A 22,659-nucleotide genomic window follows, 5' to 3' on the forward strand; every position below is an offset into this window, starting at 1 on the left:
AAAAAAAAAAAAAAAAAACATATATATATATATACATATATACAATTCATTAAGCAAATTACAATATATAGATATTCAAAAAGAACATGCATGTAAATGGAAGAAAACAATAAAGAAGTAATTAATGTTTGTTGTGTCAATAAAACAAACAAACAAATACAAAACTATTAATAACAATATATTGCAATATCAAAGGATAAATGTAAAAAAAATATGAAATATACACCTATAATACTCTTTAACTTGGTAGCTGAGATTAAAAGTTAACATACAATCAAGCTGCTACGTGGAATCAATCATCATAACACATTAGGCTACTATAACATAATAGCTAATATAATATCATAAAAGAGGGCATTCTGCCTAATGAGTATTTTTTTACTTTTGATAGGCTACTTAAGTATATTTCTGTAGTATTCTTAAGCAAAGTTTTGCCGTAAATTCGGCAGTGGTGGAAAATAGTATAAGTACTTGTTCTTTACTTTTAAGTGTTTCCAGTTTATGCTACTTTATTCTACTACCAGTAGAATTCAGAGTTAATATCACAGACATACTTTTTTACTATTTTACTTGGTAGTTGAGATTAAAAGTTAACAAGTTGCTACGTGGCATCAGTCATAATAACACATTAGGCTACTATAACATAATAGCTGACATAATATCATAAAAGAGGGCATTCTGCCTAATGAGTATTTTTTTACTTTTGATTGGCTACTTAAGTATATTTCTGTATTATTCTGAAGCAAAGTTTTGCAGGATTTTAATTGAGAAGACATTTTTTACTAATAGCCTACTTCTTAAATGTACTCATATTTCATTTTTCTCGGCAACTTTATTGATTTTTACATTTTAAAGAGACATAAACAAAAACAACAGTATTTTTTTTTAAATTTCTTTTTCTTTTTCTTAATAGCCTAACCAGGAACAAGGTCTGCATATTAGCTATGGCTAGAAGTCCTATATACCTTGCATCGGTTGCACTTTAATTAAGTGTAACAATGCATATTGTCCCTGTCAAATAAACTGATAAATAAAAAAATAAAAAAAACAGAGAGAAAACACACACACACACACACAGAACTAAAATTAAATTTAAAAAAAATTAAAAAAAGGTTAAACTAACAACAGATGCTGCTACTGTATACATACCCATTATGAATAAATATGTACCTGTATACACAACTGTCCACACGCATGCATGAGCAAGCATATAGACATTGTACAATAATATGGCAAAGGATAAATGAATAGCACAGACAGAGTAAACAGTTAAGACAGTTGGACAATTATCTTCCAGGGTGCTAGGCAACTTTTAATTTTGAATATGTGACTTTTTTTTACGTTTTAGTATTTGTACTTTTACTTCATTCAATGATCTGAGTAGTTCCTCCGCCACATGAGAAAGCGAAAAACAAAGCTTTTTATCGTGTGGCGTTAGAAGTATTTTGAGGGCACACATGTAGCCTAGTATAAAAAGCATTTTTCCAGTTATTGACTGGACGTTTGTGACTGCAGGTGTGTTGACCTCGACATCAGAAGCGTGGGTCATTCACCAGCTCAAACCTGAGGTGAGCCTGTGGATTTCCACACCAAAAACCTCATATTTACCATCTTTCCGTGGGCCCTGAATGTAGCAGAAGAATAGAGCTCGTTTATGTGAATCATTGGTTCACTGCTGGAGAGAGAGAGAAAGCCCACAGACTGAGAGGATGGGTGGTGTTCTGCGAGACAAGACAAATTTAGCTTTGGAAGGGGAAACGCAAATAGCACGACTTGTGCTTGAATGTGTTATAAAATTGTTTGGCAGAAGTGGCGGAAAATAAACACGTTTTATGTGTTGGAGACCTTGAGAGACAATCCTGCAAATGAAAAGATTTTTTAATTTTCTTTTTGTATCTCACAGACAGATCACAATTTTAATTCTTTATATAATCTTTCCATTTTGACTTGTAGACATTAGAACCTCTCTGCAAATCTTCAAAGGCCATTTTTTACAGAATATATCCCATAGTTGGCTCACATTAATGCATTGTTACCGGTTACAACGCTTTACATTTTCAGTTACCTTTGAATTAGATGTATAATATTAATACAATTATGCTTGATTGTTCATGTTAAGCGTCCTTGGGTTTCTTGAAAGGCGCTGTATAAATCCAAGTTATTATTATTATTATTATTATGTTTTATTCAACGATAATTATACGTGATTTAGGGGGCACATTATGTAGCTCACAGCTCACTTCATTGTGAAATATCCAGATGACTTGTGGAGTTCTTTCTAAAGTTGTCATAAAAAAGAAAACCCATCTTTGACACAGTATCTCTAAATCTTATTATATGGAGTGGAGAAGTTACAGTATAATAGTATATTATTGATTAATAATTCAAATCAAGTGACTCAACCTCAGGAGGTCATGTGTTAACTCCAGCTGTTCAACTCTACAGTATACTGATTAAGCAGTTTGCTGTTCCTGTGGCATCCCCTAGCCAAACATTGCTGAAACTGCAACATGATGGCAGCCTGGGGGCAAGATCTGGAAGGATCCTCCAGTGCAGGCCAGCAGACTCTGAGGGGCAATCGTGAGATTCAATTTGTGAACGTACATGTGAAAATTCTGTGTGCTCCTTTTAAAAAGGAATGAGAAAACAGCGGGGAAAAAAGGCTTCCCAGGCGAGTCAGTAGTTTAATAATAATAAAAAGAAAAAGAGAGGAGAGGAGAGGGGAGCCTTGGCATGCAAAGACGGGGAGAAAAAATAGTATGCTCCATGTGTGGCGAGTGGATATGAGGGTGCATTGAGTTTTACCAATATACAGTTTAGGGCCGGGCCACTCGATGGCACGTATGATCCTCAGAGGTGCAGTTGGGGTGGATAATGCAACACTTTTACCAGTAAATGGGTTGTGGAGGTCCCTGATGCGTTTTGAGAGTGGCCAGATTGAACAATATCCACAAAGTTGACGTCCTGTAGGTGGCGGTAGAGAGTCAGTGGTATAGGCTACCATAGTGAGTTACTGGTGGTTCATGTATGTGCACATACATTTGGGTATCTGGAGAGCCTATACCAACCCACAAACTGGGAAATAAGACAACCCAGTCAGTGTTTTTTGTGGGCTGTCTTGATCAAAAAACATGTGCACCATATTTTTTATTGTAAGCCAATCAGAGCAGACTGGGATTTTTCAGGAGGGGGTCTTAAAGAGACAGGCGCTAAAACGGAGCGTTTCAGACAGAGGGTGAATACGGGTATATTCAGACAGACAGTATGAGAAAAATAATTTATTTTTTTTAACATTAAAGCATGTAAACGTGTTCTAGTAGAAACCCAAAATAAAAAAGTAAGGACCTGAAAATGATCACGATATGTCCCCTTTAAGGTGTCTCTGTGTTTGAGTGTTTGTCTTTGAATGTTTTGTGCAGTCGTGGTAGCCTACATGCCAGCGTCTGAGTATGAGAGGGAGAGTATGGACTGCAAACTGTGCGATTAGTTGTGGTTAGGAGTGGGCTGCAACAACAAGTCTCTTTGGGAGTATAATGCTCTTTTATATGTTCTTTGATTATTTTGTTTCCCGCGCTCTTGGAACCTCACAATCGTGCCCCGGGCCTTTGAGATGAACTCAGTTTTGTTGGAACTCGGTCGTAACAACTGGCCCACTGGTAGATTGTCTTATAAGTGTTTAGGACGGCATGAGGAAAAAGCAGATCTGATACTGTTCGATGATTCTGACATGGTCAATTTGAGAGGAGATCTGTGTGTGCATGAATGAACAATGGTGTTTAAGTGATATGGAACTCCCAATAATGTAATAATTTCCTGAAAATGTAATAAAAATTTGCACTTAACCTTAAAAAAATTTAATAAAACCCAATAATGTAATGACTTGACCAATAATTAAAATGTCCTGACTGATATAGTAATAACATTTTTACCGCTAATGTAATAACTTTCAGGTGGTTCATTCTTTTTCAAAATTGATGATGTAATAATTTTGACGGCTAATGTAATAATGTAAAAAAAAAACGAAAAACAAAGTATATCTTTTCTTGGAAATGTAAAGTGTGCAAGTAGTCTATACAACATTTACAATGCTCTTAGTGTCAGCCTTCTGAAAACACTAACAATGTGCGTTTATTTCATGTTTGGAAATGTAAACTCAAGGTTTTATGAAGAACTTTAAATTTACAACAGATGGCAAGTGGTGCGTTGTTATCTGGCAAAGACGAATTAAACTAAAATCTCTATCAATGGAAAATTAACCCTCCCCATACAGCCAGTTCTCATTTCCAGGGCGTCAAGGACGTCTGCTTTTGATATCGCCGCTCAAGGCACCCCTTAGCGCCAGTATGAATCGCATCAGTCATCCCATTAACTACAATGTAAACCCATCCGCGGCAACAGTAAACGCTCTGAGAAACCGCGCCAGGAGTGTGGTAACATAATTTAAAGAGTCCAACAAACAATAGTGGTTTTGTTGCCTAATCCTAAAGTGATGCCAAGGGTAACTATAGTGGTTTTAATGCAGACTGCATTTGGTGCAAATTGAACTGTGCAGACTTGAACTTGATAAAGACTTGTACTCCTTTATTTCTATTTCTAATTCAAATATACTAAACCGGCTGCATCACATCACTGAGGTGAAAGACACTGAATAGATCAGATCTGTTTTGTTTTTTTAAATAAAGTCTAATATCTGTATATCATAACCCCATAGTGCACTGAGTAGTGACCAACAAAGCGGTATCTTGCAGTGGTCAGTAATGGTTCCAGTGTTGGAGCCACAGGGCTGGGTTCTATCCCATTCAGCTGGCAGATACTGCAAGTGGCCTTTTCTGAAGGGGACCAGAGCCTCAACTGGGCTTATCAGTGCGTGGCATGAAGCCATTCTTCCAGCCAGCACTGAGCTCTGGCAGCTACAGGCTGGATGTGGGCCTGCAGTACCACACTGGCATACTGTGTCACTGTCTGTGTGTGTACATTAAGTGGTAATGGATACAAAGCTTGCGCTTCCATCAGGCTTCTCATCCTATCAAGGCCAAAGCTGCTAGACAGTACGGAGTGTATGCCAAGCCTCGTTTTCAATGATTCATAATGTTGCCAGCATGCAGTGCTTGTCCTCTTGCCCTCCTTTTTTTTCCCCCCATGAGTTCACTTGTGCTCATCATTTACCTGGATGCTTTTTATTTGTTGCCTTTCCTTCTCCTTGCACATTATCTGCTGCTCACGGTGAACATGAAGGTCTTGCTGGATTTGATGGCCATGACTCCAAGTCTTCCTCCCTTTTTTTTTCTCTCATCACAGTGAACACCGCATTGCATAATCTTTTCAGCACAGTTACTTTAATATTCCATGGCAATGCATTTCCAAGTATGAACTGTGAACACTCCTCCCCGTTGCTGTGTTCAACGAAGCTCTGACATCCAGGCTTCACAGTCACAGTTGGGAGAAGAAATCAAAGCATGCTGCCTACTTTTCACACCTACACACACCCAGCTAATCTCTGCATACAATGGGCACGATTGTCAAATTGTCTGTTGTGGAAAGTAACAACAAATTCTGGGATGCCTCTATGCTGCACTAATCTAACCACATCTTGACTTTGTACTCAACTCACAGACATGAGATTGGAGTCGATCTTCTCATCCAACTCAGTCTCAGGGGAAGGTGTATAAAGAGCACGACATTACAAGGACATTCTGTGTGTCATGAGGACGCATTTTAGCCTTTTGTGTGTCATTTGTAACAACAAAAGTACGGTAACACCCGCAGTTAGGTTTAGGCAACAAAACCACTTAGTTAGGTTTTGGAAAAACATCATTTTTTGCATTTTTAAAAAAAAAAATAAGTATGAAAACTAAGCAAAATATGTACGGAAACAACATAAGTGCGGAAAACATGTCACAAACGTCACAACAAAACGTGACAAACTTCACTAATTAAAAGTCGTGTGTTTGTTGGACCCATACACCTCACACCACCTACCCGCCATAAATGGTCTTTCTTGTTTTTTCAACATTTGACTTGGTTTCACACGTAACATAAACAACGGTCTCCTGGATGAAAGTCCGTGTTTTACTCTGCCCATTTTTTGTACGGGTTTGCATTGGAGTTATAGAGTTGAAAGCCTGGTGCGTCTCATACAGATGCTAAAGGGGCGCCTCGGTATCAGACGTTGAGGGCCACTGACCAAGCGTCGGTATTTGACGAGTTGGGAGTGAAAACAGGTTGTCCAGAATAGATGACTGAAAGGCGATGTGACATCCTCTGGCCCAACAAGATCACAGCCATGGAGTTTTATACAGAAAAACCAAAAGCAAGAATGTCATCAATGAAATAAGGCAGAGGCCACTGCAACTGCAAGGCCATGCTCTTCGAATGGAGGCAGATCACATCCCAAAGGTGGCCCTGAGATGGACTCCTAGACCAAAAAATGACCTGGAGCAGAACTGTGCGGAGACAAACAGATGAACTTAACTTGGGAGGAGGCTCAACACGTTACCAAGCTTATTGTGGCCTCATGTCCCACAGGGGATGAAAATAATAATAGTAAGAGTCAAAGAATAGCATTGTTTTCAATATGTTGCTTCTTTTCTTGCGTCTACAATCTACCAGGAAACACCTGCATGGTTTTGTGTTTATGTTCTCATTGCTCTATGGAGAAGTTGACTGGTGGTATAACCTCCCAAACACTTTGTGTGTTTCTTAAACTTAAACGGTTAAGGCTGCCGCTACCTCACTTTTATTCTCCTCATCATCTTCGCCGTCGCCATGGCAGCAGAGCACAACACAGCATCACGTGAGACGGATGACATAACGCTTCTTTCCAGGCGCCGCGTTGCTTTTTCCCAGAGTAGCACTATGTACCACAGGCCTGGCCCACTGCTCTGCTTTTGTGTTTCCTCCCCTCTGTGGTTGAGGTAGAAAAAAACTGATTGGCCAATGTCAGCAATTCAGCAGCGGCGGCCCTTCTGGGATACTCATCTTATGTGGCACTGTTTCCAAAAAAATGCTCTCACCTTATTTCAAAGTGGCAGGTTTTCCCATAGTGCTGTTTTCCATTCTTTTAAATAATGCCCTCCTCTCTCCTTTCTTTTCCTTTCCTTCCGTTCAGTCCAGCTTTCCCTTGTCTTTTTCCATTGCATAATTGTAGCCACTCTCCGTTGGTCCCTCTCTTCTGGCCAAAAGCTTAAAAGGCTCAGAAAATCCCACCATTATTATGACTTCAACTTTCCACTTTATGTGCGTCCTTGCAGAAGGAACAAAGTATTATCATTACAGTTAGCATTTTTGTATGATGTAACCTTCTTCAGTGTGCGCTGAGTAGAAATCCTCGTGCAAGAGTGACATAATATTTTGTGTATTAACAGTGAGATTTGATGATTAGGCGATACAGTCAAACAGTGGGTCATCAAAGGCTCTTTCATCAAAGTCATAACCAAATCACATTTTGACAGAATCATACACTTTGATGAACTCCATCCATCCACACATTTTGGGAGTGAGTCGTGGTGGCAGCAGGCTAAGCAAGGTAGTCCAGATGTTCGTATCCAGAGCAACGTCTTTGACGAAACAGCAACTTTTAATGAACTTCCTCATGATGTCACTTCCAGAGCCAGCTGTGCAGACATTGCTTTAGTTCATTTACTTTCTTTCTTTACAGTGATTTTAATTGATGACTTGACATGTTCTGCAAAGTTCCCAAAGTTTATTTGACATGCTAACCAATCGTTTTGTGGGAGAAATAGTGGAACAAAACTACAATATCCTTCCCTTAACACTGTTTTCTGATTTATCACGTTCCTTATACCACTATTGTTATTTTTCAGAAACATTTTTCAAGAAATCTGCACAACAATGTTTTTAGAAGGACTTGATTTGCGGGCCAAAAAAACACTTTAAATTAGCCAACAGTCATCATCCAATTGTGACAAGTTGTCATGGAAAAGGAGCTAAATAAAGAATAGTTTAACTGAATGTAAGAGTATTTTTTTTACATCATCATTCACAGCTGCTTGTACAATGACCAAAAAAATCTTAATTCAAGGTCTAGCTTTTATTGGAGCTTTTATCCACCTCCCACAGTCTTCTTTTGTGTATTTATGTTTTGCTTCGTTTTCATGGAGATAGCTCAGTTGCCATCACTATCTGATGTTCGCAAGTGAAGACTACTGTTTTCAAGGTCAAGTATGAACCTTGACACTCACTACTTGTGTGTAAAGTTGTATTTATTTTCAGTTGATTACCTGTAGTCATGCAGCAGCAGGTGCATTGCACCCACAGTCTGTAATTATGCATCATTACACACACAGCTGACATAACATCTTTCCTGGGTAATCAAAATACATTTTATTGTGTCCACTGGATTATTATGGTGTAAAAAAAAAAAAAATATTCAAGGATTCAACGATTTAGATGTCAGAAAGAGTTTAATATGGCCTACTAAATAATTAAATAATATTTTTGGGTAGCCTTTTTTATTATTTTATTGCTTATAGCTACTTATAGTCAGAGGCTGAAACGATGTAATGTTTCACACTCCTGTACAATAATGTGGCGGTATGTACCTTCAAGCTGTTTGCGATCCGCCAGTTAAAAAGAGAGAAGAAGATGTTCCCCTTAACAACATAAATTATGCTGAAGCAGTGAAGAGAGTACAAGGACAAAAGGGGATGGAAGAAATAAACAGAATCAATCAAAGTTCAAGAGCAGGAGGAGGTCAAAGAGAGCAAGCTAAAATGACTACAGAACTGGCCGTAGGTAATATTTGGATATGAAAGAGCTATAAACAAATCAAAAGAAGGCTTGAGATAGATAGATGGGAAACCGGAGGCCCTTGAGGAAAGGACCTTATGATTATTCTTCAATGGAATGGCAGGTTGTTAATAGCGAATGGTCAGGAATTTAAAGGATTTATTAAAGGTCTCAGATATAAACCAGAAATGATATGCATTCAAGAAACGTGGCTTAAACCAGCATTAGATTTTGTAATTAAAGGCTATGATATTATGAGATGGAGTGGAGGAGGATGTTTACTATTTGTAAATCAAGAAAAGCAATAAAGAAAGTTAAAGAGTTGGAAATGATAGTAACTGAAGTTTGGACAACAGATGGTATTATCAAAATAGTTCACTTTTACAATCCCTGCAAGAAGCCTGCGTTGGAATCACTGGAGGAACTGGTTGAAAAGTTATTTGTGGTGGAGATTTTAATGCTCACCGTACATTATGGGACAGCTATAATAATGGGAATGGAGAGGCGATTGAAGAGTTAATGGAAATTAAAAACCTAGTATGCCTCCATGATGGAAATGGTATAAGAATTGTTGAAATGGTGTTAGAAGTGTACAGCGTCAGCCATATATCTTAGAATCAGAAACAATAGCAGGGATCTGCAATTGGGAGGCAATAAGAGAAACAACAGTAGGAAGAGAACACTATCCTATAATAACTGAGGTGGGCTTGAGTCTAGGTCAGTATGATACTGAAGGATTGGATAGATGGGTTTTCAGCAGTGCTGACTGGGAAACATTTAAGCAGATGATCGATACCGAAATGCAAAATGTTGATGTTAATCAAGATATTGAGGAATGAAATGTTTGTGAAGCTATTCTAGAGGCTGCAAAGCAAACTATTCAAAGGACGGGAGGTAAATAAAGCATTTTAAATGTTAAAAAAAGAACTCAGACTTTCCAGAATCGTATTGAATACAAAAGGTTGCAAGCTAATGTGAGGAAAACAATCAAAGTTTTTTTTGGAGGAAATTTTTTAATTCAGTAAGAAGAGAAACAGAAATTGTTAAAATATGGGGAATAATAAAAAGAATGCATGGGGTTAAAAGAGAGCCTGGATATCCAGTCTTAATTGACAAGGAAACTGCAGCTGTGACAGATGAGGAGAAAACAGAGATGTTGGCGGAGACTTGAAGAGGAATGGAAGCAACAATAGCTGAGAATGAGAATAGGGAACTATTACAGCAAGATGAAGAAGCTAATGAGCGTATAAATGTATCCATTCACAAAGGCAGAATTGAATCGTGCTCTCCAAAAAAAAAAAAAAGTTGTCATCACCAGGAAAAGAGCAGATATATTTCATCATAATCAGTCATCAGTCATCATCAAGTCATCTTAGTGAATCATCTAAAGACATTTTACTGGAGCTATATAATAACGTTTGGGAGACGGGGAAATTACCACAAATCTGGAAAGAAGCTGTTGTTCCGCTTCGTAAGCCAGGGAGAGACTGTACAAACCCAGGGAATTACAGACCTATTGTCTTACAATCCAATACTTGCAAAATAATGGAGAGGATGATAAATGAAAGACTGACATATTATATAAAACAAAGGCTATGTATCAAAGTATCAGAGTGGATTCAGATGAGGTAGAAATACCATGGATCCTGCTATATGTTTAGAACATGAAGTAAGGAAAGCACAGATTAATAGGGAAAGCGTAGTTTATTTATATAGAGAAGGCCTATATGATATGAAGTGGAAGGACCAAGGAGGGATTATTAATTAATTCATTAGAGGCCGGATGTATAAGTGTATCAAAGATTTTTTTATATGGAAGAGTGATTCAAGAAAGGGAAATGTTATTCAGAGTTTTGTTGTTGAAAATGGAAGGTAGTATAGTGAGTCCTTTATGAAATTATGTTTATCAGAGTTTGAAGAATGGGATGGGATTTTCTCTTTGTGCGGATGATGGGGAAATTTGGAAGAGGGGTAGGAATCTTGAATTTAGGTAATACTATTATTCTATTATTGTTATTATTATTATTATATAATATACCAATTTATGTATACTAGGTGTGAATTTTGTAATCAGGAAGAAACATTGGAACACGTTATGCTCTACTGTCCGAGATATGATGCTGAGAGAAAGGAACTGGTAGTGAATCTTGGAGAAATTAAGTTGGGCTATGTTTTATATGTTTTTGATCCAATATCTCAGGAGAATGAATTTGAGAGAGAGAATATGACTCTATTTGTTATGACAGAGTATTAGGGCCACATTGAGGAAAAAAAACAAATCTGAGATTTTGAGAATAAAGTCGTAATATTACGAGAATAAAGTCATAACTTTACAAGAAAAAAATCGTAAAATTACGAGAATAAAGTTATAACTTTCTGAGAAAAAAAGTATATTAGAAAAACATATTACCAGCAACCAACAAAACGGGCGAGAAGACAACGTAGACGACTTTTTAGTCGTAAAATTACGACTTTATTCTCGTAAATTTACGACTTTATTCTCATAATTTAACTACCTTTTTTCTCCTAAATTTATGACTTTATTCTCGTAATATTGTAGCTACCCTGGTCAATGAAGCTACGAGGCAGGAACTGGTTTCGCTGGTACTTTATTCCTCAGCTTGAACACAGGTTACTGTGGGCCGTAACCAACGCCAAAACAACACAACTACTCTTTTACAGCGTGCTATCTGCATTAACAACTCACTTCTCATCCCAGCTTCTCGTCTCTCACACACACCCACAAACTAACAGGAACAACAACAACCCTCCCTCCTAAAGCCTCTGCCAATCGCAGGTGGCTATCTCCACAAATCACTGTCAATGCTACATTCGCTGACATCATGTAAACCTGACTAACTACAGTAACAGAACTTGTAACTTAAAGGGACTATTTGTAACTTTCAGAAATGCTTGTTAACAGCGACACCTGTGGCCGTGAAATCAACGAAAGTCAGCGTCGGGCTCGCGCTTGCTCGCTCTCAATATACCTGAACGAGCATCACTCAAAACAGTGAGGCGACACACGTCAGCTAAAACCACAATATCACTCTATATTTCAGCTGCTTGGCAGTAATGTTAGCTGACCAGACGAAGGTCTCTCCATGAACATGATTTAGATCTGATCCTAGTGTTGGCTTTTCCTGCCGTGCAGGCTGAGGCAGTGGGGCTCTGCAACGTGTCTCCTTGCTCTCTCCGCCCACAGTCGGAGAGAGCAGAGGAGACACCGGTACCCGGTCGGTAACGAGAAGACAACGTAAATCTCTGTAGAGCTCTGTCACTTCACAAGACACGGAAAACCTCTGTTGGTCTGGAGGAGCTGCAGCAGTTATTTCTGCACAAACGTCCCCTGTACATTCACTAGATATTCTCAGAGCTAAACTAACTCTTCTGCAGTGTGGACTGAGCGCGCGTTCACGTCTAGAGGTGGAGCGAGCTGAGCTGTCTGAGTGAAGGCGAGCAGGCAGAGGAGGAGGATACAGCGGCTACACGCGAACACGCATGTGTGCTGACCCGCTACATTTATATGCTTACAAAGTTACAAATAGTCCCTTTAACAGTTGACCCCACGTCACCCAGTCGTTACACTATTATGACTTTATTCTTGAAATCTCAGATTTTTTCCCCCTCAATGTGGCCCTAATACTCCGTCGTAATTTGTGTATATATGTATGTATAATTATATAATATTTTTTATTATTATTATTTTATTATTATTATTAATATCATTTTCTTTAGTAGTAAAACTAGTGAGTAGTCAGAATCCTGATCCAGACTCCAGACCAGCTGGTGGCGCAATTAAGTTGTTTACCAGCCGCCATAAAACTCCAAAGAAGAAGAAGAAGCAGAAGAAGTTTCCCTTCCTCACTAGCAGCGCGAAATTTAGAAGATGTTGTGGAAAGTAACTTAATAAAATGGCTGAAAAATGTTCCAAGTCTAAACTTAAACGAAATAAATCGACTGTCAGAGACGTCCAGCCGGTCACAGTGAAGAGGAGTCACACAGCATCGTCCTCCAGTGAGATCACAGCAGAGACCGGGAGGTGAGAACGAACCTCCATTAACAATCTGATCAGTTTAATGTTTTCTTGCTTATCAGCTGAAGGACGAGACCGACAGAACAAAACGGAAGAGCTTTTACCAACAAGTGGGTGCCACTGGAAAGTTCGGCTTGTTCGTGATCCAACAACACAAACCAGTTTAGATAGAAAGCTCTACTTTGTCTTCTGACAATGACAGCTGAGACCATACATATGGCAATAGAAGATGAAAATAGATACTTTTCAGATTTTCAGAAGACCAATGGTGTTGACACATTTGACCATTTATCCTGCCACTGCTCCATGAATCCCAGAATCAAATACAAGGAAACAAAAAGGAGACAACCAGATGGAGAAAACAATAAGTTATTGAATTTAATGAACACATTGCCAACAAAAATGGATCATAATAAGTTTTTAAAAAGGTAGGATTTATTGCAGAGCTGTTATTGCACAGGTGCACCTTATAAAGTCACAATTCAATTCAAACTTTATTGCAGACTCAGATAAATTAATTAATAACTTTTTAATAAATGAATAACTGTTTTTTGTTTACATTTTCATTTTTATTTATCATTGTTGTAGGTCTATGGTACGACGGTACAACGGAGTATTAGGGCCACATTGAGAAAAAATAAATAAATATGAGATTTAGAGAATAAAGTCATAATGTTACGAGAATAAAGTCAGAAGTTTTCGAGAAAAGAAATTTGTAATATTATGAGAATAATGTCATAATATTGTAAAGTAGTCATTTTATGTGCCATTTTCTTTTTTTCTCGTAAAGTTGTGACTTTATTCTGGAAATCTCCGATTTTTTTTCCCTCTATGTGGCCCTAATACTCTGTCGTACATTTGCACTTTGGCCCTCACTGCATTAGACTTATATTCTATATACTTAGACTATAAACTGTGTTACCTTCATCACAATGCTCAAATGTTTTGCGGCTCCAGACAGATTTTTTATTTATTTTTTTTGCCCAAAATGCCTCTTTTGATAGTAAAGGTTGCTGACCCCTGAACTATCCCAATGCCTCCACAGCTGTGATCGGTACCGTGTGGTGCTAAATCTTATGTTAGACAACTGCAAGATTATTTCATTCTCAGAGTCATTTAGCCGGCATATAAATTTGTACATACTGTATGCCTGCAGACACAAACATTTCACTTGCTCTGCAACATCTCTGCCTTTTTTAATAATATTCTCATTGCATCATTATATGCGACTTGAAGTCTCTGTAAGCTCGCTTTTTTTATATAGTTTGACCACAAATGGGCTGTATACAGTGGTGTACAATATGCTCTGAACAGAGACATCTTCACTCTATCCGAACACATGCTAAACTTCAGTGAGAGAATGTTTTGCTTGTGCATACATCTTGCGGCATTGCCTATAAATATCATCAACATCTGTCATGTCTTCAGTAATGAAATGTCCAAGTTATTTTACCTTGTTAAAGACACGAGTTAGTGTAAGGCTAAATGCAAGCTGGGAAAAAAAAAATCCTAAACAGCCTTTAGGAGAATTTCCTCCCAAATGGAAACAAACGGGAGTGTGCTGATGGATGTCAAATAAAGTCAAATCAGTCAGTAAATGAACTACAGGATCTGCACTAGAGGAGAATATGCAGATAAAGTAGCCATCATGCAGTTGATATTAAGAAATCACCTTGTTTCTAAAAATGCATTTTTTTTTTTCCTTTACTATTTTAATATATGCAGTGCAGATCTACATTTTTCTCTCTCTTACTTTGTATTTACACAAGCAGACACGGTGCACCAGATCAAAGAGCAGTTTCATAAATAATTTCATTGACAGATTAAAAATGCATACAAAATAATTTTGAAAAAGGAAAAACAACCCCATCATCATATCCTGCTCCCCCCTACTGGGTATTGGAAGATTACATATAGTTATATTATACATTTGGAAACTCTTGATAGAAAGAAAATCTGTAAAACTTCAGCAGATTTCTGGATGAGGGGTTTGTAAAAGAGTAGGCAGGGGTTTCATTTGAGAAGAAAAAAGACAAACTGAACAGCGGCAGTTCTGTGAAACAGTGTGTAATATCTGGTTTACAGGTCAGCGGTTCCTGCAGCAGTGTGGTGGAACAGCGAGCAGCTGCCTGCCGTGGAGAGCCTGTGGGCGTTGACATTGAAGTCTGCTCTGCCGTACCTGGAGAATCAGCACTGGGACCTGGTTCCTGATCTCCCACATCCATCTACAGCGGTATATTACTACTGAGTGTACCTCATTACACGTTTCCTGTTGCGCATATGATGAAACTCACGACAAGACTCCCATTATAGAGACACGCATCAACACACGTGTGTTCCAAATGTTCAAAAACTGTTCTTGCTGTGTGCTTGCGTAGACTGTAGTGATGTGTGTCATCATGCTTCAGTCTGAGAGGTGTAGATTAGGATTACACTTCCTGTCATTATCAGTTAATGTCTCACAGGGAGAAAGACATTCAAAGCTTCTATTGAGATTTTCGAATGAAGCTTCAAATGTCTGTCGTAGGGATGTCACGAGAACCGATACTTCGGTACCAAGTCGATGCCAAAATTCTAAAAACGTGACGTTACTCTTTTTCTACAGTACCGACGGTACCTTACGATGCCTTTAATGGTCGTTGGTAGTGATGTGACAGTGAGGAAAATTTTCACACCGGTTAATTAACTTGTGACAACACCGGTGTTACCGATTACACCGGACGTTTTACAACAAAGATTACAGTCAACATGTGCAGAGCGCGGACTCTGATCTGTACTGTCGGGTGACGGTGTGTCTGGCCTCTCCAGTAGCGCTTTTGCTGCGGGGCTCCGCTGCGGGGGTCTACCTGGCGCCGCTGCTACGTGCACACCGGCTGTGACGGCTCCATCCACCTCGCGGCGATATTACCTCATTAACATTATGGTTCCCTTATAGCGTTGGGATTAAACGTGAAATATTGCCAAATAGGTGCTTTTGCTTTTCACTTCGACAACAAATCCTCCGCCTCCTGCTCCTACTACTCTGAGCTGACAGACCAGATGCGTTCACGGTCAGTATGTAGCGTCTGTCTTCTGACTATCAATTGATAACGTGCCGCTGATACGCCAAAATGAACAAAATGGGTTAATTCTTTTTATTTATTACTTAAAGGTTACATGCCTCTATTTTTTGTAATGTTCAAATGTTTTATAATGAAAGAGTACGTGTTGAATTACATGGGATTAATTGTTTTGTTTTTACTGTGGTATTGAATTTGGTATGGAGAATCGTGGAAATTCACTGGTATTGGTATCGACTACTAGATTTCTGGTATCGTGACATCCCTAGTCCGTCGTCATATTTTATGACGTCATCACCCTAAAAAAAGAACAAAAAATCAGACTGGTTTTGTAAATGTAATATATGGTGTTGTTAGTTTGCAGCAGATAATACAGGTGCAGATGCTGCAATCAGGAGAGCAAACTGTTTTTTGAATGTACCAGCTGCAGGAGCACAACAGATATTCGTTGACGGGAGTCCCCAGTTCACCCGTCCGGGAGCGTTAACTTAGCAGCTACGGTGTTGCGTGTAATGTCGCGAGCCTCTTTCCCAGTAAAAGTCTCCACCACACATTTAGTTTAGTTAAGCAGGTTGTCAGCTGTGTGTCTGCCCGGCGTAACGATACTTTGTCTGCCCGGCGTAACTTTAGCGAGTGGCCAACAAACAGTATGTGTATTTGTGCTACGTTAGCAGCTCTAGCATTGCTGGAGGCTTCGTGCTTGCCGCCCCCGCACACGTAGTCTGCGTAACTTTAGCAAGTTTCCATCAGACCGTGTGTGTGTGTTGGCGGTGAGTGTGAGGTTGTTGGTGGCGTTATAGCTGTGAACGTAGATGTAGCAGTGTGTGTACAGTTTATTTGTCGCTGAATAAATGCTACGAAACTACAACTCCTCCGCTCCGCTCAAGTGAGCCAGAGACCGGAGCCGACTTCCTGTATCCTGCAACTCCGAGGACGAGCCGCTCCTCTGAGCCGCTCAGCTTTTGAGTTCATTATTAACATTCATTTTAACCGTTTTAACTGATAGCCTTAATCGGTTAAAATGCTAAATGTCGGTTAACGGTTAAACGGTTAAATATGAACATCCCTACACCAAACTGCATGTGATTATCATAAAGTGGGCATGTCTGTAAAGGGGAGACTCGTGGGTACCCATAGAACCCATTTTCATTCACATATCTTGAGGTCAGAGGTCAAGGGACCCCTTTGAAAATGACCATGCCAAGTTTTTTACTCGCCAAAATTTAGCGTAAATTTGTAGCATTATTTAGCCTCCTTCGCAACATGGACATATGACATGGTTGGTGCCAATGGACTCCTTAGGTTTTCTTGTTTCATAGGATGGTTATGAAAAATCGAAAGGGTTTTTATAGCATCGATACAGTATCCCAAAACATAATATTGCGATACTCATGTGTATCAATATTTTCTTACACCCCTATTAACTACAAACTGTAAAGAGTTTGTCGTTTTTTCACAACATGAATGTCTTGTTATTGTTTAATTATTCGTTTTTCTTCTAGTCTTATTTGATTTTGTGACTACAAAGCTCATGAATGTACAGTAGTGCTTACCACCGGCCCACTCATGACAATTTTTGGATGTGGCAGCATCCATGTAAGCACCACCAGCGAGCAGTTTTCAAATTTCATTACCGCTTGACCACGCATCACGAAGCAGATTTGACAGAAAAAATCTGTCAAATCATCACTGTGATGGATCTGATGTAAGCTAGTATTTAAAGTGCTAATCTTTATAAAAAACCTCAGGTTTGGTATCAGATCTTGTTGACTAAACACAATGATCTTTAAATGATTATCATTTTTAGTTTTTTTTAGATACATTGCACATTTAATTATCTGTCCTATGTTGTATCAATTCAAATTTTACTGGCATTGAAGTCTTGCATCTGTTTTTTTATTTTTATTCCCATGTCACTTTAGAGACCCACTGCACTAACGTTAGATGAACAGCGGTGGTTTGACCTCGGTGAAGAGGTTACTCCCTTCCCTGAACCCTGTCCACCTTCTCCGAGGACTTCATCGTGTCCAGATCCTCTCGGGCTCGGCTCCTCTCGGCGGGAGCTCTCGGTACAGACCGAACCTGCACCAGACCCGTCTGACAGACAGCTGTCCTCTCACAGCAGGCAAAGTCATGATGGCAATACGACATCCCTTCAAGCCCTCACAAAAAGACCACGGTCGTCCCCCCACAGCTGGGAGGGGCCGACATCATCAGCCGGACCCTCAAGTGCTGGCGGGGACGAGGGGAGGAAAAGAGGGACCGGACTACTCAACAGACAGTTTCTCACAAACCAGGGGAAAGTGTCTGAAAGCCGGGTTTCTCTGCAGAGGGAGGGTGAAAATGAAGCGGAGGTGGTGGAGGATAAAGACGAAGAGGAGGTGCAGAGGAGTGTCAGAGGAGATGGAGGAGCAGCAGCAGCAGCAGCAGGAGGTGCACGTCTGCAGATCTGCCCCATGTGCCTGCTGGTGTTCCCTGTTGGGTAAGAGATGCAACACACCGTACTAACGTTAACGTAGGATTCTTTCTCTCCCATCTCTGCTTTTTCGGTCTTAATTTCCCATTTTAGAGGAGTGACCTTGCGTCGGGTTTCAGTCCCAGCTCATCGTTCAACCGTCTTTTTTTCCCAGCAATTTCGATTTTGTTTCTCCTAATGCACAGGCCGTGGTGAATTAAGTATAACCATAAGATATGTATGATATTTTATACAAAGATACATGTAAAACATCTCTGCAGGTCTATGCAGATCAGGGTGTCAAGGGTTATCACAGGTCGCAGGTGTTCACAGGAAGCCAACATGAGCACCTTTCAAATTTCAACAACACACTTTGCCGAACTGTGTTTCAAGAAACGGGATCGGTTGATTCAATCTTGCGTTTGAGGTGAGTTCAAGAGAGAAAGAAAAGACAAGTTCAAAAGAAACAGTTCTTCAAACGTTTGTGCTGATTCCCACCGCAGATCCAACGGCCCTTCATGCATTGATGTCTTGGATTGTCGGTCCCTCGAGTGACACCAACCATCAGCTTGTCCATCATCTCTACTTCCAGAGATGTCCTCAAATCCGTCTCGATTCTGCGTAAACGGCTGAATCCCCCTCTCACATACAGCTGAAGAGACTGGGGTGCACGTTTTGCTGTCCCTTTTTTTTGTTATGTGTTAAAATGTGGTTGAATTGGTTGCCAATGGCAACCTGGCAACCCTTACTTACTGTCAAGCCCTGGCTTACATAGGCTATATCACTTCAAATGAAATGCGTTGCAGATCTTATCAGCAGCATAGACTGTGTAAAAGAAGTGGACGTAGTCACCGTGACGTCACCCGTTGGATTGTGGACTACCGTTACCCGTTGGATTGTGGACTGCCGCTTTGAAGCCTCACGTTTGGCATTTTGGCCGAGGCCATCTTTTTTTTTTTGAAAATTAGGAAAATGTTAAAGGGACTATTTGTAACTTTGTACGCGCATAAATGTAGCGGGTCGTCACACATGCGCGTTCGCATATGCGCGCTCGCGTGTGGCTGGAGCCTCGTCTCCGCTGCCTGCTCTCCTTCACTCAGAATGCGCGCGCGTCCTCGCTGTCTCGCTCCACCTCTAGACGTGAACGCGCACTCACTCCACACTGCAGAAGAGTTTAGCTCTGAGAATATCTAGTGAATGCACAGGGGACGTTTGTGCTGAAATAAATTCTGCAGTTCCTCCAGACCAACAGAGGTTTCCCGTGTCTTGTGAAGCGACGGAGCTCTTCAGAGAGTTATGTTACCCTCTCGTTACCGACCGGGTGCCGGTGTCTCCTCTGCTCTCTCCGGCAAGCCTCTGACGCTGACTTTCGTTGATTTCACGGCCACAGGTGTCGCTGTTAAGAAGAATTTCTGAAAGTTACAAATAGTCCCTTTAACTGAGGTAATAAATCAAGTGAGAAGTAGGGTCATTTTCTCATAGACTTCTATACAATCAGACTTCTTTTTGCAACCAGAGGAGTCGCCCCCTGCTGGATATTAGAAAGAATGCAGGTTTAAGGCACTTCAGCATTGGCTTCACTTCTCAGACCCCGGAGGTTGACCACACACATATTCTTATAATACAGTTAATTGTGAGTAACTTGATAATGTGCCAAAATTGAACTTGTCTGTTGTCTGGTTAAAGTCTCTCTGCAGCTGGTATCTGTTCATCCTTTATAGAAGAAGAAGATGCTCTACTCTGTAACACTGCTGTAAAGAGTGTTTCTGTAGTTTCAACAACTCCAACAGACTGATACGTCCTCTTTCTAGCTGACTGCTGATCACGTTTCAATGTGTCTGTTACATATTTAATCAACACTTGTAAATGAAAGTATCTGATTGGACTTGGAATACCTGATGTCCCTAAAGGACTTGGATCGGATATAGGGCCCAAAAAACGTGATTGGTATCCTTCGTGGAAACAGTCTAAAGCTTACCAAGAAGGTCAGAAAGTCAGTTCTGTATAGTGACGTGGACGTCAGTGTGTGTGAACAGTTCTCTCTTTGTGCTGCTGTCCTGGTTCTGGTCCGATCCCGGTCTGACCCGGTGACTCTTGAGCCAGGCTCTGTGTACGTTGGCTGGGCTGCAGGACCAGGCTGTGCTCCCGCTGCAGAAACAATGATTACCTCTGTTATGTGTGAACGGACACAGAGGAGGGCTGACCTCCGCTGCCTGCTTTTACTCTGTCTCTCTCTCTCTTTTCATCCTCCACTCATATTCCTCTCATACTGTATGTGTTTGTAAGAATCAGAATTGCTTGTTAGCAGCGACACCTGTGGCCGTTAAGTCAACGAAAGTCAGCGTCGGGCTCGCGCTTGTGCTCGCTCTACATAGACATGAACAAGCATCGCTCAACACAGTGAGGCGACACACGTCAGCTAAAACCACAATATCACTCTATATTTCACCTGCTTGGCAGTAATGTTAGCTGACCAGACCAAGGTCTCACTGCGGAGCCCCGTCACTTCACAAGACATGGAAAACCTCTGTTGGTCTGGAGGAGCTGCAGCAGTTATTTCTGCACAAACGTCCACTAGATATTCTCAGAGCTACGAAGTCTTCTGCAGTGTGTAGTGAGAGCGCATCCACGTCTAGAGGTGGAGCGAGACAGCGAGAACGCATGGGAGCGCGCATGGGATCCCGACCCGGTGTTGCAGCCTCACAGAGCTGCCAGCATGGCCGCAGACTTGTGTCGTTGTCTGCCCACAATCGGTAGACTAGTGGTTAACTTACACGCTGGATGTGATCGGTTTGGATTTTTGCACCCTGAAACCTGAGGCCAAAATATTGAGTTTGTTTGTACCACCGTGTTAAGAGTGTGTTCACTGTCAGTACCAGTGACCAGTAACAGTAGATCTCTTGTTCCTGTCTCTCCAGGTTCACTCAGATGGACTGTGACGGCCACCTGGCCCAGTGTCTGTCGGAGGTGAACGTGGACATGACCTGGTGAACCGACGGGACGCTGGCTGCTGACTAAAGAAGACACACACACACACACACACATTCCAGGATCATATTCCCATGGGTCCTGGAAAACCTGGAGAAACGTTAACCAATATTCCAGTCATTGAAAACACATGGAAATAAGAGAAAAAGTCAAATGTCCTGGAAAATCTTGTGTTGTCCTGTCCTGTTAGCTGAGAATGAACTGCTAGTCTCTCTACCAGAGCTCCCCAAAATGGATAACATTGCCTTCTGAAAGGGCTAGTCATGTTCAGGATCTTATTAAAGAGACAGTACGGGTGTTTGGAAGTAGGGTTGTATGAGGTACTTAGTAGTAGATGATGGACGGCACGCCCCCAGTTTGGAGAAGCAGACGGGAGTTACTGCACGGAACCAAAGAAATGTACTGCTGTGGACGGGGGTGGCAGCAAAACGTATTTTAGCCACCTAAAAAAATAAATCAATAAGTGTACATTATATTTAGAATATTTACAAAATACATTTTTCAAGAAATTTCCGTTTTTCAGAGTCAACTCTTGTTGTTCATGAATGGAATCTGCTAGTGTGTGGTGTGCTGCTTTGGCCAAATCGTGGGGTTGTGTTAAGATTTAAACTTTTTTTTTTAGTGTGGGCTATCGTTAAGAGATTATTTCATAGATGAGTTATAGCCATAGACCGCACATCTTTTAAATCAGACTTACACAGAGAGGAACATATTTGGCATTTTGTCCAAGTACAACAGAGCGCTGACTAAGACATATTTTTGGTGCCCTAAATATTACAATTAACTTTGATGAACAGAAAACACTGTGAAAGGGTTAAAGATCTAAGACGAAAACACGGACAACTCCCAGACCGGACAACGCCGTGGTAGCGACCTGTCAAGGCCCTTGGCCTTGGCAGAGGTAATAAAAATGTGCTAGCATCATAACAGAAACATTAGTCTTGTAAAGGGATGATAGCGTGGATTTCCACCACTTGACAGAAAAGACCGTATTATGCTGATACAGTTATCTACTGCTGTGGTTAACCGACGGCATTAACTGTTAATTTGCATGCGAATGATGAATATTTAGCGGTATCTTACAATGATTATGAAATACTGTAAGATGCTGTTGTAAATCCACAGTAAATTTACAGCAATTCATTATGCAGTTTTTCAAAAATTGCATCATCTGAAAGTTTTAATATTAATTTCTAGTAAACAGTTTATTTCTTTAAAGTATCAAATAAACACAGAAAACGGTGTCAGATGATGAATATTGGTTAATTGCATTTTCCTAGTCTCCCAGTATGAACACAGTAAGAGGTGATCAGAGGATGTGCTGCTGTGTGAGGCCAACTCCCAGGCGACACACACAAACACACACACACACA

At 40.4% G+C, this 22,659-nt stretch overlaps 1 protein-coding gene across 1 annotated transcript; it reads left to right on the forward strand.

Annotated features, from left to right (window-relative positions):
* The first annotated feature begins 12,568 nt into the window (after positions 1-12,568).
* LOC141772301 (uncharacterized) lies at positions 12,569-21,742 on the forward strand. Its single transcript, XM_074643136.1, has 4 exons — positions 12,569-12,790; positions 14,870-15,017; positions 17,766-18,325; positions 21,217-21,742. The coding sequence occupies exons 1-4, from the start codon at positions 12,663-12,665 to the stop codon at positions 21,287-21,289; spliced, it is 909 nt and encodes a 302-aa protein (XP_074499237.1). The 5' UTR covers positions 12,569-12,662; the 3' UTR covers positions 21,290-21,742.
* The last annotated feature ends 917 nt before the right edge of the window (positions 21,743-22,659 follow it).

This window comes from Sebastes fasciatus, chromosome 8, assembly GCF_043250625.1.
Source record: "Sebastes fasciatus isolate fSebFas1 chromosome 8, fSebFas1.pri, whole genome shotgun sequence".
In the NCBI taxonomy this organism is placed as follows: domain Eukaryota; kingdom Metazoa; phylum Chordata; class Actinopteri; order Perciformes; family Sebastidae; genus Sebastes; species Sebastes fasciatus.

Excerpts from the sequence above, each read along its gene's own strand:
- LOC141772301 (XM_074643136.1), top strand. The coding sequence starts at position 12,663 with ATGGCTGAAAAATGTTCCAAGTCTAAACTTAAACGAAATAAATCGACT. Across the intron at positions 12,791-14,869 it reads ATCACAGCAGAGACCGGGAG|GTCAGCGGTTCCTGCAGCAG; the intron begins GTGAGAACGAAC and ends TCTGGTTTACAG. Across the intron at positions 15,018-17,765 it reads TCCCACATCCATCTACAGCG|AGACCCACTGCACTAACGTT; the intron begins GTATATTACTAC and ends ATGTCACTTTAG.